The following is a 22301-nucleotide window of genomic DNA, read 5'->3' as shown; positions in this document are numbered from 1 at the left end:
ATGGGAAGGGCACTGGATTCACTCATGAGACCTGGGTTCGAGACCTAGGTCTATCACTCACTAGTTAGGTGACTATGGAAAAATCAGTTTACCTCCCTGAATCTTTGTATTTTTGTCTCTGAAATGAGGAGGCTGGATTTGATCCATGGCTTTCAAAACTATATTTTTTATTTTTTAAAAAGTGAAGCTCTTTTAGAATATGAAGCCTTATGTTGAATCCCAATATTTAAAATAGATGCAGGTAGAACAAGGGCTGAATTTAGAGGAAGCAAGAATTCATCTACCTCCCGGGCCTCCTTCTAACCTTCATCTTATCTCCAGGGAGCCTCTGAGGCATGTGAGGCCTTGCAGAACACGATGTGCACTCGCTCATCTCCAACTTTATCCCAGTTCTCATATTCTGTGATTTAAAAAATATCTGTAACCACATGACAAGGGCATTAGAATTGTATTGGAATACAAATAGGGTCAAGGCTGATAATTCAAAGGAGAAGGGAACATTAAGTTATAAAAGATATAATCAAATGACTTGGCCGCGGGTGGTCAGGGACATGCTCTTGATTTTGAGGATCCTGAAACTGGGTACTGAAGTTTTGCAGGGTTGTAGCAACGCAGGAGCTGGGCTTTATGATCACTGTTTTTGAAATCTGTTATATTTCTGCAGTTTGTTTATTTAAATATGAATATTATTTTAGTCTGACAGTGTTATTCCATTAATTGATTTTATTTTCTTAAAGTTGCTTGATATTGAGATATTAACTTGTAATTATGATATAATTATTATTATTACTATCAAAATATTTTTTCTTTTTAAAAAATATGAATTTTAGACAAATTGGTTCATGTTCTCCAAACAGTAAAAACTTAGATTGCATTGTTGCAACTCTTGGCTCAAAGACTTTATTCACGTATCTGTATTAAACTGTTAAACTCAGCCAGTGTCCCCCCGGCCCTGAGCTGTCCCTGTGATTGACAGTGTTTCACTGGTTTAATTCCGACGTGTCTGTGGCCACAGATCCTTTTCACTTACCTGCCTCCGCCTTCTGCTGCTTCTCAATTTTCTCCAGGCGCCCTAGCAAGGAGTCAATTTTCGTTTTGATCTGGGTTAATTCTTTCTTGATTGTCTGTAACTCATCTGACTTCACTGGAAAGGGGAAAAGGGAAAGAAAGCAATAGAACGTCAAATGTACCACGACTCATGGAAAACACAAGTCACAGACACCCCGTGTTTTCTCAAGACTATGTCAAATCACATAGGATACTTTTCAGTCTCATTGGTTTCTTGTTACTTCCAGTGATCCTAGAGTACCAGATGACATTGGGAATTACAGTGATTTTCAGTGATGTGAGCATTTGATATACTGGCATTTCATCTTTTCACTGTTAGGCAAAGGGACAGAGTAACCCAGAAACAGCTTATCAAATAACTAAATGATACTAAACTCAGTTTTGGCAAATAGTAGAGTTAATCTGCACTGTAAAATGGATTCAGCTTGAAGAATGATAAAATCACGACAGGTATGTTAATACTGCTTTGAGATCTATGTTGTAATACATATTTGAGAGGTCAATGACATTCTTAAATCTAGTTCCCTGGTATTTTATTGAAACCAGGATATAATACGTATCCTCTAAAGAAATGTTAGATGCTAGAGAAGTCTAACAGAACTCTTGCCACGTCACCTACTCTTTTTTTTTTTTTTTTTTAAAAGTGAGGCAATGGGTTGTACATGCCCCCTTTTAAGCCGTGGGGCTGGAAGGAAGGAGATTCACTAAAGTTCCCACTGGTATTTAGCATGGCTTCAAAGAAAAACAAGTGGGGGGCTCTGGAGGGCTCAGTCGGTTAAGCGTCCACTTTAGTTCAGGTCATGATCTCACGGTTAGAGAGTTCAAGCTCTGCGTTGAGCTCTGTGCTGACGGCTCAGAGCCTGGAGCCTGCTTCAGATTCTGTGTGTTCCTCTCTCTCTGGCCCTCCCCTGCTCGTGCTCTGTCTCTCTCTGTCTCTCTCTCAAAAAATAAACATTGAAAAAATTTTAAAAAAACAAAGAAAAACAAGTAGGACTAACACAAGATTGGCAACCTTTCATTTTACCAAGTAAAATGTTAACAACAACAAACATCCTACTATCAACCTAATAATTATTTTGTAAAGAAAGGGCTTAAGAAAAGGACAATCTCCTATGTAAAGGACAATCGTTTCAATAAATATATTTATGTTTATGAAAAATTCATTGCAGTACTGTTCTTATTTTCTCCTTTTTCTGAGAACCATTGGAAAATTTGCCATGAACCCACAAGAACCAGAGTATTAAAGATTTCAAAGCTATCACTACAGAACATCTACATCTGCCTATGAACTTTCAGTACCTACTGAAAAGTTTTCAGGGTTTTCAGGTAGCCATGCCTCAGCAAAGATGCTTCAAGATCTGGGGCACAGATCTTGATTTCAGCCTATTAATTCTTCTCTGTCACTTTTGCTTTCAAGTTTATGATGATCTCAGCTTGGATATTTTCGAGAAATTTTGGAAGAAACTGAGTGTTTAGTTTAATTCTTTAGTCTCCAGGAAAAAATTATAATTAATAAAAACTAAATGCAATCTATGCTTGCTTGGAATGGAGATATTTGTCAACTAAGATATATGAGATAATATACATGATAACTTATGCACCAATATACATTAATTGCTCAAAGGAAGAACAGATTATTTCCAATATAAAAATGAGAGAACATTTTCTATTATAAAATCAGACATTTTTTATAAAAAGAAGCTTTTTATTTATGATGTAAAGTAGTTTGCAAAATAAAAACTGCAAGAATCCAGGACCCTGTGGAGTGTTCCTATTATAAAGAACCAAACTGAAAGTAGAACACAGTTTAAAATAGAGAATTGCTCCTTATGTCAATTATTTCAGAGACATCAAAGTACCATTGTGGAACTGCAGCTAAATTTGAAAAACATCATCTGTCACAATTGCAAATTGATTCCACTTTGAAGAATGATTTTTATTTCCTTTGATGGAAGCATGTCATGTAGTTTTACTTAAACCTATCAAATTTAATAGAAAATATTTTATCTTATAGCATTAGATTTCAATGCAGCAGAAATGGGACTGTGGCTGGAAACTAATAGAATAGATGTTTTAGTAAGTAGAGCCACTTCTCAGCTCAGAAATGCAGTTGACTAATTTTAATTTATTTATCTCCTTAAAAAATAAACAAAAACCCCACCAATGCCCCATTTTTTAGAAACTACATTACAAGCCACTAGAAATCTAGGCTCACCAAGTAGGAACTTACCAGTGTCCAGGGAGTCAAGGCTGGCTTTAAGTCTAGACTCAAGTCTAGCACTGTAGGAACCCCTTTTAAGATCAAAGTCAGTCCATTATAAAATTTGAGTTTAATTAGTCCATGGTATTTAAGCTTAGAGGTAATAAGGATGTAATCTGGACAGGTTCTGTTTGCTTTTTCCTGTCTTTACCAGGAAATGCTGAACATTTCCAGCCTGTGCAAGTTGCCTGGCTTCAGTCTTGGAATGGCTAGCAGCAAAGGATCCTCAAGGTCTTGAAAAGCAAGGCTTCAAAATCGTTTTGGCTGCTTCTTGAGCAACTGGGAAAGCTATTTTCTTATTGCATTTCAGTGCTATCCTTGGAAGAAGGCTGCCACTTACCTGGCCTAGTTGGTTATAGTCCTGTTTCTACCTTTCTTCAGTTGGATTCACAATCTATAGATTGGGTGTGGTTCTGTGCTAATGTGTCGGTTTCAGGATGGAGTTCCTGAGATGAGCCACCTCTATAGCTCATGTGATTCCCTCTCAAACTTTTCTCTGCCTTTTTTTTCTTGGGGGGTGGGGTGGACATGGGGCTCCTGTTAACCATTTCTCTGCTGCACCGCATATTACATTAATCCCCTACTCCATCAAAATAGATGCATGTTTTACAAGTATAGATTCCTAAACTTAAAAATTTTTAAATCTCTGCAACTTAGGTTTCTGATACTTTTCCAAAAAATAAAAATGAGTTCAGAATTAAGGGTCCAAAGTATTCCAGTTCATTTTCGTTTCTTTTCACATCTTTTTTCCCCCTGTTCATTTTCTGCACACTCTCAGTTGGGCTTCTGCCTTCAATTTGCCCAGTCTACTGCATAGTGCCTTCATAGTGATAGTTATAAGTCATAAACCTTTCCTACAGAACACTTCTACAGTGTTCCCATTTCTATAGGAAAAAGGCCAGAAACCCACACACATGTGCACAAATGCTATAAACTGGTATTCAGGGTCTGCTCCAAAGTATATTTCCAGCTATAGATTCCATTTCCTCTCAAAGCAAACTCTTCACTTGAACAGATAATCTTAGTGCTTACTCAAATAGTGCATGGAACCAGATAGACTCTAGTTCACCTCTATGTCCCTTTAGGAAGTCACTCTTAATCACTAGGATTCAGGTTCAACATCTGCAATTTCCATTCTCTACTTTAGAGGCTTGTCATAAAAACCTAATGAGGTAATTCATATAAAGCACTTAGCACCATGCCCAGAACATCATCAAGCCCAGTAAATGGTAGTAGCAGAAGATACTATTTCTATGACTATTATTATTATTGCTATTATTATTATTTATATGTTTATCCCAGCAAAGACTCTCTATCCTGCAAATATATCTATTAAAATCCTATATGCCTTTTAGGGCTTCATTTAAGTCTTGCCTCTCCTGTGGATTCTTCTTTGAGTAACCCTCTGGAAGGTGCATCTCTCATCTATAATTTATTTAGTGGCATTTCATAATTACCGCTAGACACATACTGTGTATTGATTTTTACTTAGTATGTACACTTTTCATATTAAATTGTGAGCTTCTTGAGAGTGAAGGCCTGATTAGACACTGAAGAATTTCAGGAGTCATGCTTTTGAGTATTTTCTGTGTTTTAATAAATTCCTTCTTTTCTTATTGACTGATGAAGCTCCTGATGCATACCATGAGGTCCTGGGCTTTGAAGTCTGTCCTCCATAATTAGAAAATGTATTAACTGGTTTCAGAAGAGATTGTAAATTATGTTAGTACCTACTGAAAACTTTGTCTTTTCATCATTAACCAGAACCATAAAAAATTATTCAGACTGCAGATTAAGAAATTATTTTGATCTCTGACAAGGCAACATTTGAAAAAGAAGAAATTTTATTTTTTTTATTTTATTTTATTTTATTTTATTTTATTTTTTAATATATGAAATTTACTGTCAAATTGGTTTCCATACAACACCCAGTGCTCATCCCAAAAGGTGCCCTCCTCAATACCCATCACCCACCCTGCCCTCCCTCCCACCCCCCATCAACCCTCAGTTTGTTCTCAGTTTTTAACAGTCTCTTATGCTTTGGCTCTCTCCCACTCTAACCTCTTTTTTTTTTTTTTCCTTCCCCTCCCCCATGGATTTCTGTTATGTTTCTCAGGATCCACATAAGAGTGAAACCATATGGTATCTGTCTTTCTCTGTATGGCTTATTTCACTTACCATAACACTCTCCAGTTCCATCCATGTTGCTACAAAAGGCCATATTTCATTTTTTCTCATTGCCACGTAGTATTCCATTGTGTATATAAACCACAATTTCTTTATCCATTCATCAGTTGATGGACATTTAGGCTCTTTCCATAATTTGGCTATTGTTGAGAGTGCTGCTATAAACATTGGGGTACAAGTGCCCCTATGCATCAGTACTCCTGTATCCCTTGGATAAATTCCTAGCAGTGCTATTGCTGGGTCATAGGGTAGGTCTATTTTTAATTTTCTGAGGAACCTCCACACCGCTTTCCAGAGCGGCTGCACCAATTTGCAGAAAAAGAAGAAATTTTAGACAGCTGTTTGAAGAAGACATATTAATGGATTTATCACATCATAGGCTCTCAACAACCAAACTGTCTTGAATGGAGAGAAAGCATCCAATTCCTTCTTTTTCTTTCTTCCTTCCTTCCTTCCTTCCTTCCTTCCATCCTTCCTTCCTTCCTTCCTTCCTTCCTTCCTTCCTTCCTTCCTTTTTCCCTCCTTCATTTCCTTCCTTTCTCTTTCTCTATTTCTTTTTTTCCCTTTTCTCTTTCTTTCTCTCTTTTTCTCCTTGCATGTTTAAGAGAATTTAACCCAGTGTCTTACACATGGGAAGAAATTAGCAAATTCCAGAAAATTTGTAGGTATGTGCATAAGTAGGTAGGGTCACTGGATGCAATTTCAACCTAACCAACAAATCTTATTTAAAGCTTTGTGTATGTACCAGACAGTAAATTGGAATTGAATGTCTAATGGAGAGATTGCAAGAAGTGCAAGAAGAAAATCAGCGTGGAAACATACTGTTTCTTAATCAGAAGCACTATGATAAAAGAATAAGCACACATAACTTTGGCAACCACACTTTTGCATTCTTCCCTAATTCCACCTTAATTCTTCGAAATCCATAATCCTCCTTTTCAAAGATACATTGTATAGACCATGGTGTCTTTATTTTTAGGTAGAGTATTAGATTGTGAGAGTCAGGAGTATTTTTTATTAAGAATAATGCAGAATACTTTTAATCAACTTGCTGTTACATAACTGTTATGCAAAAGCAACCCAATGTAGACAAGTTAGGGGCTTGGGAAAATGAGAGCCAATTACTAAAGGTTATGAATTTTACAATTTAAACTTTATTGATTTGAGAATTTGAGAAAATTGCTTTACTTCCCAATCAGCTCCAAATTACGTTCCCTTGACTCTTTCTAATTAATTTAGGCTTGCCTTTCTAATTAATTTAGGCTCTACTCACAACTGTTCATTGTTTCTTGAATGTATCTTGTGTTTTTAGACATCTATAGCTATGTTTTTGTTGTTTTTATTTGTCTGCCCTACACTCTCATCTCCTCTACCTGGTAAATGCCATTTAATTTTTAAATCCTCAGCTCAAATGTTTCCTAGAGAGTAAAGTCATTATCAAACTTGATCCTCTTCTTTAATAAACTCATCCTCTTTCTTCAGATGACACTTTAAATGATCTCTTCTTTAAAAAAAATCTCTCTTGCTAGGGTGCCTGGGTGGCTCAGTGGGTTAAGCATCCGACATCTGCTCAGGTCATTATCTTGTGGTTTGTGAGTTCAAGCCCCACGCTGGGCTCTGTGCTGACAGATCAGAGCCTGATCTGCTTTGGATTCTATGTCTCCTTCTCTCTCTACCCCTCCCCTGTTCATACTCTGCCCCCCAAAAAATAAACATTAAAAAAATTAAAAATCTCTCTCCTTGACAAAAACAGGAACTGCTCTCATTTTTGACTCAAGTGTTGAACACATTTATTCAACAGTATTCATGAAGATCTGTTATTGTCTGGTTCGCTCCCAAGAGCTGGGGATATATTCATAAACAAGAGACAGAAGTCCCTGAAATGATGGAACTTCCATCTAGCAGTGGAAGAAGACAACAAACAAATACATTTTATTTGTTTATGAATATAAGATGCATACAAGGGGGCGCCTGGGTGGCTCAGTTGGTTGAGCGTCCGACTTCAGCTCAGGCCACGATCTCGTGGTCTGTGAGTTCGAGCCCCGTGTCGGGCTCTGGGCTGATGGCTCAGAGCCTGGAGCCTACTTCCGATTCTGTGTCTCCCTCTCTCTCTGCCCCTCCCCCGTTCATGCTCTGTCTCTCTGTCTCAAAAATAAATAAATGTTAAAAAAAATTTTTTTAAAAAAAAGATGCATACAAGAAGTTAGGGAAGACCTGGCTAGGGAGTAAGTACATTTAAAATTGTTAATTTTTTAAATTTGCATATAAGTAACATACATTGTTATATTAGTTTCAGGTGTACAATATAATGATTCAAGAATTTTATACAGTACTCAATGCTCATCATGACAAGTGTACTCTTAGTCCCCTTTATCTATTCCACCCATCCCCCCATCACCTCCCCTCTGGTGACCATCAGTGTGTTCTTTGTATTTAAGAATTTTTTTTGTTTGTTTTGGGGTGCCTGGGTGGCTCAGTTGGTTGAGCTTCCGACTTCGGCTCAGGTCATGATCATTAAAAAAAAATTAAAAAAAAAAAGAATTTTGTTTTGTTTTGTTTTTGTTTGTCTCTCTTCTTCTTTGTTCATTTTGTGGTACAGCCCCTCTGTAAGAAATGTGGTGAAAACCTCAAGACAAGGGAAAGCAACCTGGCTATGTGGGCAGGCGTGACCTTCCTCAGGACTCTGTAACATAGACCGCCCATTCAGACTGTATGTTACCATATACGAGAGACAAAGGAACAAAATTGTATAAAAGGTAACCCTCTGCTGAGCTTTAGGCTCAGCCTTTTGGGTCTTAGCCCACTGAGCCTGTACTGGCACGAATAAAGCTGCTTCCTGGAAAGAAAAGCATCGGTGTCTCGACTCTCTGTGTTTGACTCACTGCTACATTTCGTGGGGGCTCACCTGGGAGGTGGGGATGGTGTTTCACCTCCCTTGTCGCTGGGGTGTGAATCTCGGGTCACCAGGAGAGGTGACCTCACCTGTCTCCAGCAGACCGCTCAATCAGTAGGAGACTAGCCACCCCTGGCATGCTGGGGTGAGGTCCCCAGATGAACAAAGGAACCTGGTGAGGCCCAGGAACGAAATCAGGGAGTACCACCCATCAGACTGGTAAGAATCTGGGTTTGTTTTGGTAGACCTGCCCCTAAGAGGCAGAAGGGGAGCCTGATCATCTCCCAGAGCTGCCTGAGTAGTTCCATAAGAAATGAAACCACAACTCTAAGGTTCTGGGAGCTGGGCAGTGGGTTGAAGTCACTGTGTGACTGTGTGTGAATGAGACAGACGAAAGGTTTTGACCTGACCAATGGGATGAAGCTAGTGTTGAGTCCTGATCCATGGTTCCATGGTGACCTCATATGGCTTAGGGCAGCGTCACACTTCCTCTGGGGTCCCTGATCCGGGTCAGGGCTTGATACTGAACCCACTAATGCTAACAAGTGCCTGAAATATCTCTGAGAGGAGAGCAGCCGGAAATGGACAAAGGGAGTGTATGTCCTCTCCAAATTAGTCCCTCCCTTCTCCCCTTTCCCTCTCTTGTGTATGAAAGTTGTCTGTTAGGGGGAGGAAATGGGTGGAAAACAGAGTAAACTGACTCCCCTAGAGTGTATGTTGAGGAATTTCAAAAAGGGATATTCAGGAGATTAGGGTGTGAAATTTACTCCTAGAAAGCTCTGGAAATTCTGTGAAATTGACTGACCATCATTCGGGGTGGGCTGGCCCTCTGAGGGCTCACTTGATAAGGAACTAGTTAAGTGCTCAGAGTCATTGTGGGGGATCCAGGCCACCCCACCCAATTTCCTTACATTGTTTGTTGGCAAGACCTGGTCCTATTCCACCCACCTTGGCTAAAAGTCTGTATTGAAGAGAACTGTAAAGTTATGATGGCTCATGTCACGGCTTCCTCCAAATGCCGGCCAAAAACTGAAAAACCATACTGTTGGGAGAGACTATGAGGGGACCCCACTGCCATATGCCCCACTGTACCCCTCATTGCCACCTGAGCCTCCAGCTGCCCTGGGGGCCAAAACCCCACCAGAGCCGGCCTCTAGTCTTGAGGCCTCGCCACCTCTAGCTCCACTGGCCTCTCCAGATGTGACTGGTTTGCCCAGACCACTGGTCCTAACCTCATACACCCCTCCTGGAAGGCGATTAGAAGATCAGGCCAGTGGAGACAGTCCCTTCTTGCAGCAACACTGAGGGGCCCTACAGATGCCACTGAGGGGAACTAGGGGACCTATTTACCAGGAAGGCTAGATCTGAGAAGGCCAGCGTGTTTTTCTGTACCAATCCTTTACCACTACAGACCTCCTAAATTGGAAGCACCAGACTCCCACCTATATGGAGAAGCCCCATGCTGTGATTGAACTAATGCAGTCCATAATTCAAACCCATAAACCTACCTGGACAGACTGCTGCCAACTCCTCCTGACCCTCTTTGACATGGAGGAGCATTGCCAAATTATTCAGGCAGCCCTAAAATGGTTGAAGGAGAATGCCCCTGCTGCGATGCTAGACACTCAGGCTTATGCTTGGGCTCACCTGCCTGGGGAGGACCCCAAATGGAACCCAAATGACTCAAGTGTAGATGGAGGGCTCGCAAAGACTGGATAGCATCAAGAAGCCCTTCTAAATGGCATGAAGGAATGGGGGAAGAGGACATGAATATCAGCAAAACATCAAAAGTGTTCCAGGGACCCAAGGAGAGCCTGAGCCAGTTCTATGAGAGACTATATGGGGCATTTCATCTCTACGTCCCTTTTGATCCAGAGGCGCCTGTCAACCAACAGACAGTCAATGCAGCTTTCATAGGTCAGGCACAAGGGGACATCCGGCACAAGCTGCAAAAGCTAGAGAGTTTTGCTGGCATGAATGCCAGTCAGTTGCTGGAAGTAGCAACTAAGGTGTTTGTCAACCGTGACCAGGTGGGGTGGAGGGAAGAATGCCAGAAGATGCAGAAAAAGGTAGACTTGTTAGCTGCTGCCTTGATGGAGCAGTTGGAAAGCTCCCAGAAAGGTGCCCCACAGGGATAGAGCTGGGGCCAAAAAGGTATTGCAGGGAGGATCATCTCACCCAGGATCAAAGTTAGGATGGAATCACTGTGCTCACTGTTGTCAGGAGGTCCACAAGAAAAATTAATGCACTCTGCAGCTGACTAATTCTCAGCAGGGCCCCAAACAGAAAGAAAGAGGCCATATGGTCCAGGGCCAGTACCAACCAGCATCACAACCTCATGGGGCCCCCGAAGATGATTTTGTGGGGCTAACTGCCATGGAGGACTATGAGGAGGACTAAGACAGAGTGGGCTCTATTTTGTTAGCCTGCCAAGAGCCTATGGTCCAAAAGAATGTGGGGGGCCAACCCATCAACTTCATGGTAGATACTGGGGTGGAACACCCGAGGTGACCCAACCCGTGGGCCTCCTCTCACAGAGACAAGCCACCATTGTGGGGGCCATGGGCCGTTGGACATGCCATCCCGTCCTGCTTCCTTGGAGATGCAGGTTAGGTGGGCATGAAATCATCCATGAATTCCTGTACCTCCCTGACTGCCCCGTGGCTTTAATGGGTCGGGACCTGTTGGGAAAGCTGCAGGCCCAGATAACTTTCAACTCCCACAGACAAGCTGCTTTGACCCTACAAAAGCCAGAAGCAAAGATTATGACTCTCATGATTCCCCAAGGGGAACAATGGTGCCTCTACAGTCTCATGGGGACCTAAGCTTCTCTTCAGAGCACTAGGGGTGTGGGGTGAGGACAACTCACCAGAACTGGCCCAGAACATACCTCCAGTAATTGTAGAACTAAAGCCAGGGGCAGGACCCATTTTCCAAAAATAATATTTCATCCTTTGTAAGGCACACATGGGAATACAGAAGCACCTGGAGAGACTTCTAAAATATGGGATCCTCCAACCCTGTCAGTCATCTTGGAACATGCCTCTCCTACCAGTCCAGAAGCTGGGCACCAGTGACTATCGGCCAATCCAAGATCTGTATGCAATAAGCCAGGCTGCTGTCACCCTGCACCTGATTGTCCTGAACCCATACACTCTCTTGGGTCTTATCCCTGCCGAAGCTGCCTTCTTCATATGACTAGACTTCAAGGATGCCTTCTTCTGCATCCTACTGGCCTCCCAGAGTCAACCGATCTTCACCTTCCAGTGGGAGAATCCTGAAAATGGTGACAAGGTCCGGGTGACTTGGACCAGATTGCCTCAGGGGTTCAAAAACTCCCCAACTATTTTTGGCACGGCAGTAGCCTCAGACCTAAGAGCCTTCCCAGTGGATCAAAATGGCTGTATTCTGCTTCAGTATGTAGATGATTTACTGCTGGTTGGAAGGTCTCAAGAGGATTACATGGAAGGAACTCGGCAGCTCCTTACCACCACCACCACCCCCCCCCCCCATGGGACACTGGCTATAAGGTCTCAAGGAAAAGGCCCGAATCTGTCAAAAGAAAGTCAAGTACCTTGGCTTTCACCTCTCCCAGGGGCAGCACCAACTCGGCCTAGAGAGAAAACAAGCCGTTTGTTTAATCCTGGTCACGTTGACCCAACATCAGGTTCTGGAGTTTCTCAGGGCCACAGGTTTCTGTAGAATCTAAATACCTAACTTCTCAGTCTTGGCAAAACCCCTTTATGAGACCACAAAGAGGGGAGAGTGGGAACCTCTGTTATGGGAGCAAGTACAGCAAAGGGCCTTTGAAGAGATCAAACGGGCCCTCACCAACATGCCTGGTCTGGGGCTCCCAGACATGTCCAAGCCCTTCTTCTTATATGTTCATGAACATACTGGAGTCGCAATAGGAGTTGTAACCCAGATGTTGTGGTCATGGCATCCCCCGGTGGCATATCTCTTCAAGCAGCTTGACTCTGTTGCCCAAGGCTGGCTATCCTGCCTATGGGCCCTCTTAGTGTCTGAGGATGACAAGTTAACTATGGGACAAGAGTTGACAGTCTGAGAGCTACATTCAGTATTGACATTAATGGAGTACAGGGGACAATACTGGCTAACCAACGCCCAGATGATGAGATATCAGGGAATGCTATGTGAAAACCTGTGCATTCATCTAGAAGTAGTGCAGACCCTAAACCCTGCAACCCTACTGCCTGTGGGGCCAGGTCAACCAGAACATGACTGCACTGAAGTCATGGATGAGGTGTTCTCCAGCTGACCAGACTTGAGGGACATCCCCTCAAGGGCGTCCGATGTTGAGTGTTTCTCTGACGGTAGCAGTTTTGTGAAAGAGAGAGAACATCTTACAGGGTACTCCATGGTGACCCTGAATTCTATTATATCAGCCAAACCCCTGCCAAGGGGGACTTTGGCACAGAAGGCAGAGCTCATTGCATTAATCCCAGCCCTCCAACGGGTGGCAGGGATATGTGTTAATATATACACAGACTCTAAGTATGCCATCCCACCCTCCACTGTACATGGGGCTTTATGTAAAGAGAAGGATCTAATAACCTCAGGAGGAAAAGACATAAAGTAAGGAAATCCTTGAACTCTTAGACACTGTGTGGGCCCCTAAAAGAGTGGCAGTCATGCATTGATGCATGCATCAAGGGAAGACCCCATGGCTGCAAACCCTAAGGCAGACAGAGAGGCAAAGCTAGCAGCCTCCAAAGGAACAGTGGAATCAGCGGCTTTAACTGCTGCACTGTTCCCTAGTCCACTGGCAGAATGGGACTCTAATTACTCAGAACATGAGAGTACTTGGTTTAAGACTGAAAATGGAAGCTACCTCCCAGGTGGATGGGGGAAATTTGAAGATGGCTGAGTAGCAATTCCTGAGGCCCTGTCTCCAGCTTTTGTCAAGAAGTTCCATCAGGAAACACATACTACCAGGACAGCTCTCGAGACTACGTTGAGACGACATTTCTACATCCTTCGACTCTCCAGCAGAGCCTGAGTAGTATGCTAGCAATATGAAATGTGTGCCTGGAATAACCCACATCAGGAACCCAAGGCCTACCCTAGGGTGCAGAGTGTTGGGGGAACCCCATTTGAAAATATCATGGTGGACTTCACTGAGCTTTCCCAGGTCCAAGGCCGTAAATATCTGTTGGTTTTTGTGTGCACTTTCTCAGGCTGGATGGAAACCTTCCTACTCGCATAGAAAAGGCACATGAAGTGGCCCAACTTCTTATAAAAGAAATCATTCCTTGATTTGGGATCCCTCTCACTATGGAATCAGATAACAGGCCAGCAATTGTGGCTGAGCTGGTGCAGCTGGTGGCAAAGGGGTTAAAGATCCCAAAGATCACCTGGAAGTTACACATGGCATATTGACCCCAGAGCTCCGGGAAGGTGGAACGAATGAATGGAACCCTGAAGCTTCAATTAAGTAAACTATGTCAGGAAACCCACCTACACTGGGACCAGGCATTGCCAATCACCTTGTTACGAATCAGGTGTAGCCCCCCAAAGCAGACGGGATTCTGCCCTTATGAAATCCTTTATGGCTGCCCTCCCCCCATTATCAAGGGCATAAAGGAGGATCTAAATGAAATAGACAATCTAACCCTAAGGGAACAGATGCGGGCTCTTGACTCTACCCTAACCACCTTACGCCACTGGGTTAGGGAGCGATTAGCTGTGAGTCTGACCACAGACGCTCACCCCTTTAAACCAGGAGATGCTGAACGGGTGAAGGAGTGGAATGTCAAATCCCTAAAACCCCTCTGGAGGGGCCTGCTCACTGTCATTTTGTACACCCCTACTGCAGTAAAGGTAGCTGAGGTGGGTCCCTGGATTCACCACAGCAGAGTGAAGTCGGCATTTTGAAACTGGGAGTGCATTCCTGATCCATCAATGCCATGCAAGCTGACCATACAGAAGAAGCAATCTGCAATTCCAGAGGCTCTGGGAGACTGCAGCTCTGCTTTAGTCACTCCGGAAGCTGACTACACACAGCAGAAGCTTGAGGAATCAATGATCTGGTGGAACAAACACACTGTCCTTATTTTCTGTATCTGTTTCCTTATGATGATGCACTGTCCTGCTTTGTTTCTTACTGTTCTTGTGATTCTTGCTCTACTTTTCACCATAGGATTGGCAGAGGCCACCCTGGCTGGTTGGACGTGTGGTGAGAGATTTCTGTTAGCACTCACCTTCCCTTTGTGGATAGGATGCTTTGTTGGTATTGGTTGCTTCTAATCTGGTCCCCTTCTGTAGACCTCGATTCCTCATTAGGTGACCCATATGGTCACATAACCAGATCAGGCCAGGAAGTCACTTGGATCTTACTATACCATGCCCACTTCTCATGCCAAGGAAAAGTCCTGGGGACTTGCAGACACAATAAGACCACCTATTCTATCTGTCAATGGAAGAGTCAATACACATGCTATGACCCATAATAAACCCCCAGTGAAGACTGGTTAGAAGTCTGATCCTACCAAGTGGGGGGCCTTGGTTAGCTGGACACAAATTGCTACCCCAAAATGACCAATGTCAATGCTGTTTGATGTATGTGTGGTTGTAGGTATTGGCCCAGAGGCACCTGTCATATGAAAAAAGTGGGCACTTGTCATAGAGGGCCCAAGGACTCTTGATATATACCATGTGGAGGGTTAGATTGGGAGAAGAAATACTGACTCAATGACAAATACATGTGTGAGGAAAACAGTTCACGTGCCTATACACCTGAGTTTTTATGCCCCAGCTGGAGCTGTGTTTCATGAGCTACTTGGAAAAAAGAAGGCAACAACAGCACTCCTTCAAAAGGGGGGGTGCTATATCAGGTTGTCAATCAAAGGCCTGTAACCTTGTTAATTTTACCATCATTAACCCAAATGGCAATGGGGCACCCAAATTGGCATCTGGATCTGTTGGCAAGGCAGAGACACAGGGACTATGCTATATTTCAAGAGAGTCACTACCCCCCATCCAACCATGTCCCATCAAGTCTTCCACTCCTTCTATGAAATAAGAAGTAGCCCCCTTCCCATTTCAGTCACAGCAAGGAACTTGTTTCTAGCCCTAGCAGAGACTATAGCTCAGACTCTGAAGATCTCTTCTTGCTGTGTATGTGGGGGAACTAACATGGGGGATCAAAGGCCATGGGAGGCTAGAGAATTAGATCCCTGTGAACCTTGTGATGAAACAAAATACCCCAGTCCTACTACTGGGGTTTGGCTCCTCAAAACCTAAATTATTGGGAAAAACTGCCTTGCCTGGTGGGGAAGAAAGTTCACCATCTCCATTGGAAGCTTAATGTACCTAGGCCAAAGATTTTAGAACTCATCTGCCAAGGAAACCCAATGGTGGGGGTCCCCAGATCACATTGAGCCAGATCCCCACCCCTTGTCTAACTCCTCTCATCTCTGAGAGGCCTAGGACAATGTCCATGTGGCCATCGAATGGTGGGCCCCAGGTGGACTATACTGGATATGTGGAAGGACAGCCTATATAGTACTTCCCTCAGGCTGGTCAGGGTCATGTCTGATAAGAACTATTCATCCATGTTACTTCCTGTTCCCACTTGTCAGAGGGGAACATTTGGGAGTCCAAGTGTATTGGGACAGGGAGATTCAAAGGAAATGGTGTGCTCTACAAATTGGCAACTGGAAAGATGATGAATGGCCTCCTGAGTGTATAATCCAATATTACGGCCCTGCCACCTGGGCAGAGGATGGGTCCTGGGGCTACCGCACTCCCATTTACATGCTAAGGCACATAGTCAAACAGTTGTAGAAATTATTACCAATGAAACCACCAGAGTTCTTAACTTACTAGCCAAGCAGCAAACCAAAATGCACAATGATATCTATCAAAATGGCTTGGCCTTACATTCCTTGCTTGCTTCTGAGGGAGGTGTTTGTGGAAAGTTTAACCTGAGCAACTGCTGCCTACAGACAGGAAATGGAGGAAAAGTCACAGAGGAGATGACAGATCGAATGAGAAAGGTTGCTCATGTCCCAGTCCAAACCTGGAAAGGTTGGGGCTCCAGGGAGTTATTTGGTGGATGATTTTCAACTCTCAGGGGATTCAAAACCCTCATGGGAATTATCCTCTTGAATTTTGGGAGCTTGCTTAATCCTACCTTGCCTAGGTCTCCTGGTTATACAGTCTGTCTCCATCCTCATTGAGGTAATGGTCAAAAGGAAAATGGCCACACGTGATGATGTTATGGAAATATAAACTCTCAACCAAGATGATGTTCTTTAAACCAAAATAGGGGGTCTGAGCATCAAAGGGTGGAATGTGGTAGATCTCCTCCTTAAGGAATGTGGGGAAAACCTCAAGATAAGGGAAGGCAACCTGGCTATGTGTGCGTGTACGACATTCCTCATGACTCCGTAACATAGACCTGTGAATCAGACTTGTGTTACCATATATGGGAGACAAAGTAGCAAAAACTGTACAAAAGGCAACTCCCTGCTGAGCTAGGGGCTCAGCCTTTTGGGTCTTAGCCTGCTGAGTCTGCTTAGCCTGCTGGCATGAATAAAGCTGCTTCCTGGAAAGAAAAGGCTCTGTGTCCCGACTCTCTGTGTGTGATTCACTGCTACAATTTGTTTCTTAAATTCCACATTTGATGAGCATCATTCAGACTCTGTGATGTGAAAAGACTTAAGGGGCAAAGGTAGAAGCAATGAGATCACTAAGGAGACTGTGGAAATAATTCAAGGGACAGATGGCAGACTGGATTGGACCAAGGAACTAGCAGTTGGGTGGTGAGAAGTAAATAGATTCTGCATATATTCTAAAGTTGAGGGGAAAGGATTTGTGGATCGATTGGAGATAAAGTGTAGGTGAAAGAGGAAAGTCAGAGAGAACTCCAAAATGTTTGGCGTAAATAACTGGAGGGACAGAATTGCCATTTATGAGGATAGGGGAAGACTTAGGGAGGTTAAGGCTGTAGGGGGATATCATAAGTTTTGCTTTAGACTTGTTAATTGTGAGATGCCTCTTAGTATCCAAATACAAGTGATAAAGAGGCAGTTGGGTATATGAGTCTGGAGCTTATGGGAGAGATCAAAGGTAGAAAAATAAATTTGGGAGTAACCAGAGACAGTATTTTATTTTATTAAATAGGCTGAGTTTGCCCTAGTAGTTGAGAATATATACCTAACAGGTGTTTTAGAAGACATCAATAATGCTATCTGATGTAGGAAACAGAGGCAGAAGGAAATGGCAGATAAAATTAAATTTCCTTATAACCTGCAGCCCATTAACAAATACTTGAGGCTGGCAGAGTAAAACGTTTCTCCAGGAACTCCCTACTGTCTTAATGTTAATGCTTTGATAAAGGGAAAAACCGCTTTAGCCTGACAATAGCTAGGCCTCCAGTATCCTGTGTCTTCTTTAGTATGTTAAAATCCCTTTGGAACCTTCCCCTTCCCAAGTATATAATTAGTGTCTCTTCATGGTCCTGAACAGCTTTTTCTGCCCATGGGTCCTGTCCCTGTGCTTTAATAAAATCACCTTTTGCACCAAAGATGTCTCAAGAATTCTTTCTTGGCCATCAGCTCCAAACCCCACTATTATTCCAAAAACCCCATCACTATTTTCATGGTGCAGCCACTCTGGAAAACAGTATGGAGGTTCCTCAAAAAGTTAAAAACAGAACTACCCTATGACCCAGGAATTGAACTGCTAGGTATTTACCCAAAGGCTACAAAAATGCAGATTCGAAGGGGTATATGTGCCCCAATGTTTATAGCAGCATTATCAACAATAGCCAAATTATGGAAAGAGCCCAAATGTCCATTGGCTGATGAATGGATAAACAAAATGTGGTATATATACAGAATGGAATATTACTCAGCCATAAAAAAAATGAAATCTTGCATTTGCAATGGTGTGGATGGAGCTAGAATGTATTATGCTAAATGAAATATGTCAGTCAGAGAAAGACAAATACCATATGATTTCATTCATATGTGGAATTTAAGAAACAAAATGGATGAATATAGGAGGAAGAAAAAAGTAGAGACAGAGGCAAACCATGAAACAGACTCAACTATAGAGAACAAACCGAGGGTTGCTGGAGGGAATGCGGGTGGGAGGATGGGCTAATGGGTGATGGGTACTAAGGAGGGCACTTGTTGTGATGAACACTGGGCATTGTATGTAAGTGATGAATCACTAAATTCCACTCCTGAAACTAATATTATACTATATGTTAACTAACTAGAATTGAAATAAAAAACTTGAAACAAGCAAAATAATATTATCTTCAAAGGAAAAATGTCTTTTCCTTTTCCTTTAGATAATTTTTACAACAAAACCCTGCAAAAGTACAGACAAAAGAAAACATACTGTCATAATAAGAAAATGTTTGGTTGTCCAGAGGCAATACTTTATTTTTCTATGAGTGATCATAGGACTTGAATTTAGAATTATTCTTCAAGATCAGCAAAATGATAAGTGAATAAAGATAAAGTTCCGAGAACAAATTACTTTAGCTTGCTTTTAGGCAAGAACAATACTAGAGAAGCTAGGAGTCAGGTTACATCATACAGATAATCTTAAATATTTTTCCTAAACCATCACTATAGTATTTTACTTTGGAAAAAAAAAAAAGAAGCCACATTAAATCATTTCAGACCTGCTCTCTCTAAAGAGTTCAATGATTTGGTGATAAATGTTATTACATTCTGATACAGTCAACAAGATAATGTTTGTGCCTTTTCCTGAGAGATGAGATATAATCCAAAAAGGAAATTAGGCATATGAGATGATACCATCTTTTTATATCAAAAGATGTGTGCATCTCTGATTTATGTGGTGAAAAATTTTCAATTTATTTTAGTCACCTGTGGGTCAAGTCTATTCAGGGACAAATAAAGAATCTTTAGTTAACTGTCTAGATCAGTGCTCTTAACAGAGGGTAATGACCTGCATGGGACATTTTGCAATGTCAGGAGACATTTTTGATTGTCACAGTTTAGAGAGGTGGCGGGCATCTTGTGGGCATCTGGTCTGCTAAACATTGTACAGCATACAGAATAGCCCCCCACACCACACCAAAGAATTATCTGATCAGAAATGTCAATAGCGTCAAGCCTTAGAAACCCTAGTCTAAATAACTACATACCCTCCTTCACCAACACCATGTTTATTAGGAACAGTTTTGAAAAGTTAAAAATGTTTGCAACCATGTGGACAATAATTAACAATAATTCACATTAATTTGTCTCTCTTTTTATTTTTTAAAAATTTTTTAAATGTTTTTATTTATTTTTGAGGGAGAGAGAGAGACAGAGCATGAGTGGGGGAGGAACAAAGAGAGAGGGAGACACAGAATCTGAAGCAGGCTCCAGGCTCTGAGCTGTCAGCACTGAGCCAGACGCAGGGCTTGAACTCACCAACTGTGAGATCATGACCTGAACTGAAGCCGGATGCTCAACCAGCTGAGCCACCCAGGCGCCCCTGTTTCTCTTTTTATTTACTTTCCCCAGCCTTTGATAAATTACTTAAATATAAATAATAAGGGAATAACTATAATTTGCATAGGACTTAATTTATCAGTCGTGTTTACATACACTACTTCATCAGTAAAGGAATTTGAGAACCTGACAATTTACATGACATTCTCGAAGTCATATAGTGACTTTGTGTAATGTAATAATCTGAACAGGATTCAGGCTTAAACCTAGGTCTTTTGACCATGAATTCTACACTCTTTATTGTGCCATGCAGTTCATTTGATGGGAACTATATGATTGTCAGTTTTAGTTCTTTCTCTCACTATGCACTAAGAAACCGTGTTAATTTTAATTCAGTCAAATCCAGAAAAAATGAAGACCACTGGTTTCCATAAAGTGTATTTTAAGAACTCTTTATCATTGTCTCTTCAATTTTTCTACTTCTGCTTCTGTTTGTCCCTTTCTTCTTATTCATATATTTGAAGCTAGTTGAACACGCAGAAGCTAATTTGCTACCTTTGTAAATAGTTTTCAAAAGTTAGACTCTAAAAAATTTTGCTACAATAAATCGAAGCAATTTGTGTCATTGTCCATTTATATGTGTAAATATAGCTTGGCAATTACCACATCCATGAATGGAATTTCCTAGAAGAAAGGAATTACCTATTTGTGCATATATGTGAGTCATAATACCTATGCCCACATACATCTATACTAATTCTTTCTATATGTTTCTAGAAAGAGAATATAAAATGGAAAATGAGTGCGTTTTTTAATCCAATTAGTCTTCAAGTACCTGCTGTGTGCACCCTTGTGTCTAGCACATCATTACCAGCTGCACTTGTGCCATCCTCATCTTTATGGTAAGTATACAAAATATGCATCATGAAAATTGTTTTACGGGCTAGACAAGTGAATGTTAGAGATGTTACACGTTTAAGACTGCCTAGCAATAACGTCTAATTCCTAACGCTTACCCTAACACTTAACCCTAAACTTAATACCCTGGGGAGGTCTCTGAAGTGCAGGATGCGAGACACATTCCCTCACCCTGCCCCTAAACCTAACACTGGCCTGAACCCAACCCAGAACCCTAGATCTGCATAAAAAACAAGGATGGAGTTGGGGTGCCTAGATGGCTCAGTCGATTAAGTGTCTGACTTCAGCTCAGGTCATGATCTCCTGGTTTGAGAGTTTGAGCCCCGTGTCAGGCACTGTGCTGACAGCTCAGAGCCTGGAGCCTGCTTTGGGTTCTATGTCTCCCTCTCTCTACCCCTTGCCTGCTCACACTGTGTCTGTCTCTATCTCTCAAAAATAAATAAACATTAAAAAATTTTAAAAAATAAGGAAGATGCCATATGTGTATATATATGTATATACATATATATACACATATGTATACATACATATATATAATTGAATATTACTCATCCATAAGAAAGTATGAAATCCTGCCATTTGTGATGACACGGATGGGGCTAAAGAGTATTATGCTCAGTGAAATAAGTCAGTCAGAGGAAGACACATACCATATGATATTTTAGTCATCTATGGAAATTAATAAACAAAACAAATGAACAAAGGGAAAAAAAGAGAGAGAGAAAGAGAGGCAAACCATGAAACAGACTCTTAACTACAGAGAACAAACTGACAGTTGCCAGAGGAGAGGTGGGTAGGGGGACGGGTTAAACAGATGATAGGGATTAAGGAGTGCACTTGCGATGAGCACTGGGGGTTGTATGGAAGTGTCAAATCGCTATATTGTATATCTGAAATGAATATTATACTGTATGTTAACTGGAATGCAAATAAAAAATTAAAAAAATTTTTAAATCTATTTGTGGGGCATCTGGGTGGCTCAGTCAGTTAAGCATCTGACTTCAGCTCAGATCATAATCTTGAGGTTGGTGAGTTGGAACCCCACATTAGGCTCTGTGCTGACAGTGTGGAGCCTGCTTGGGATTCTCTCTCTCTCCTCACTCTCTGCCCTTCCCCTGCTCATGCTTTCTCTCTCTCTCTCAAAATAAAGAAATATACTTAAAAATATCTATCTCCACATTCCTAAAACAAAAACAGAAGAAACTCAAAATTCTGCCTAGCAAAAAGGCAACAGAATCAAGTTTGGAGTAGGCTGCCTGACTCCAAAGCCATGCTTTATTTTTGTTTGTTTGATTCTTTCCTGCCCCTCTCCATGCCACGAGATGCTCATCATAATGAACTGCCTCCTTAACCTCATGGAATTTATAATTAGTGGAGGAGGCAAACGTGTCAGCAAGTTAAAATAATACACATGAACATTAAATATGTAAAATAGTGGCGGAATAAGTGAAATGTACCTATTGGTTGATATTGACTTTATCCCCTATTTTTTGGCCTCCCCCACCAGATTGAAAGAACCTGAAAACATGTT

General features: G+C 41.8%; 1 protein-coding gene across 5 annotated transcripts in view; it reads right to left on the bottom strand.

Annotated features, from left to right (window-relative positions):
• The window catches only part of RALYL (RALY RNA binding protein like), a 710067-nt gene that overhangs the window by 51693 nt on the left and 636073 nt on the right, over positions 1 to 22301 (bottom strand). For all 5 annotated transcript variants that reach the window (XM_042973032.1, XM_042973034.1, XM_042973031.1 and 2 more), the window contains one exon: positions 1031 to 1144. In XM_042973032.1, the coding sequence (XP_042828966.1) occupies positions 1031 to 1144 (114 nt within the window). The remainder of the gene's footprint in view (positions 1 to 1030; positions 1145 to 22301) is intronic.

The sequence above is a fragment of the Panthera tigris genome, chromosome F2 (assembly GCF_018350195.1).
Source record: "Panthera tigris isolate Pti1 chromosome F2, P.tigris_Pti1_mat1.1, whole genome shotgun sequence".
NCBI lineage: Eukaryota > Metazoa > Chordata > Mammalia > Carnivora > Felidae > Panthera > Panthera tigris.
The sequence above is the reverse complement of the archived record's forward strand: the minus strand, read 5'-3'. Positions and strand labels throughout refer to the sequence as shown.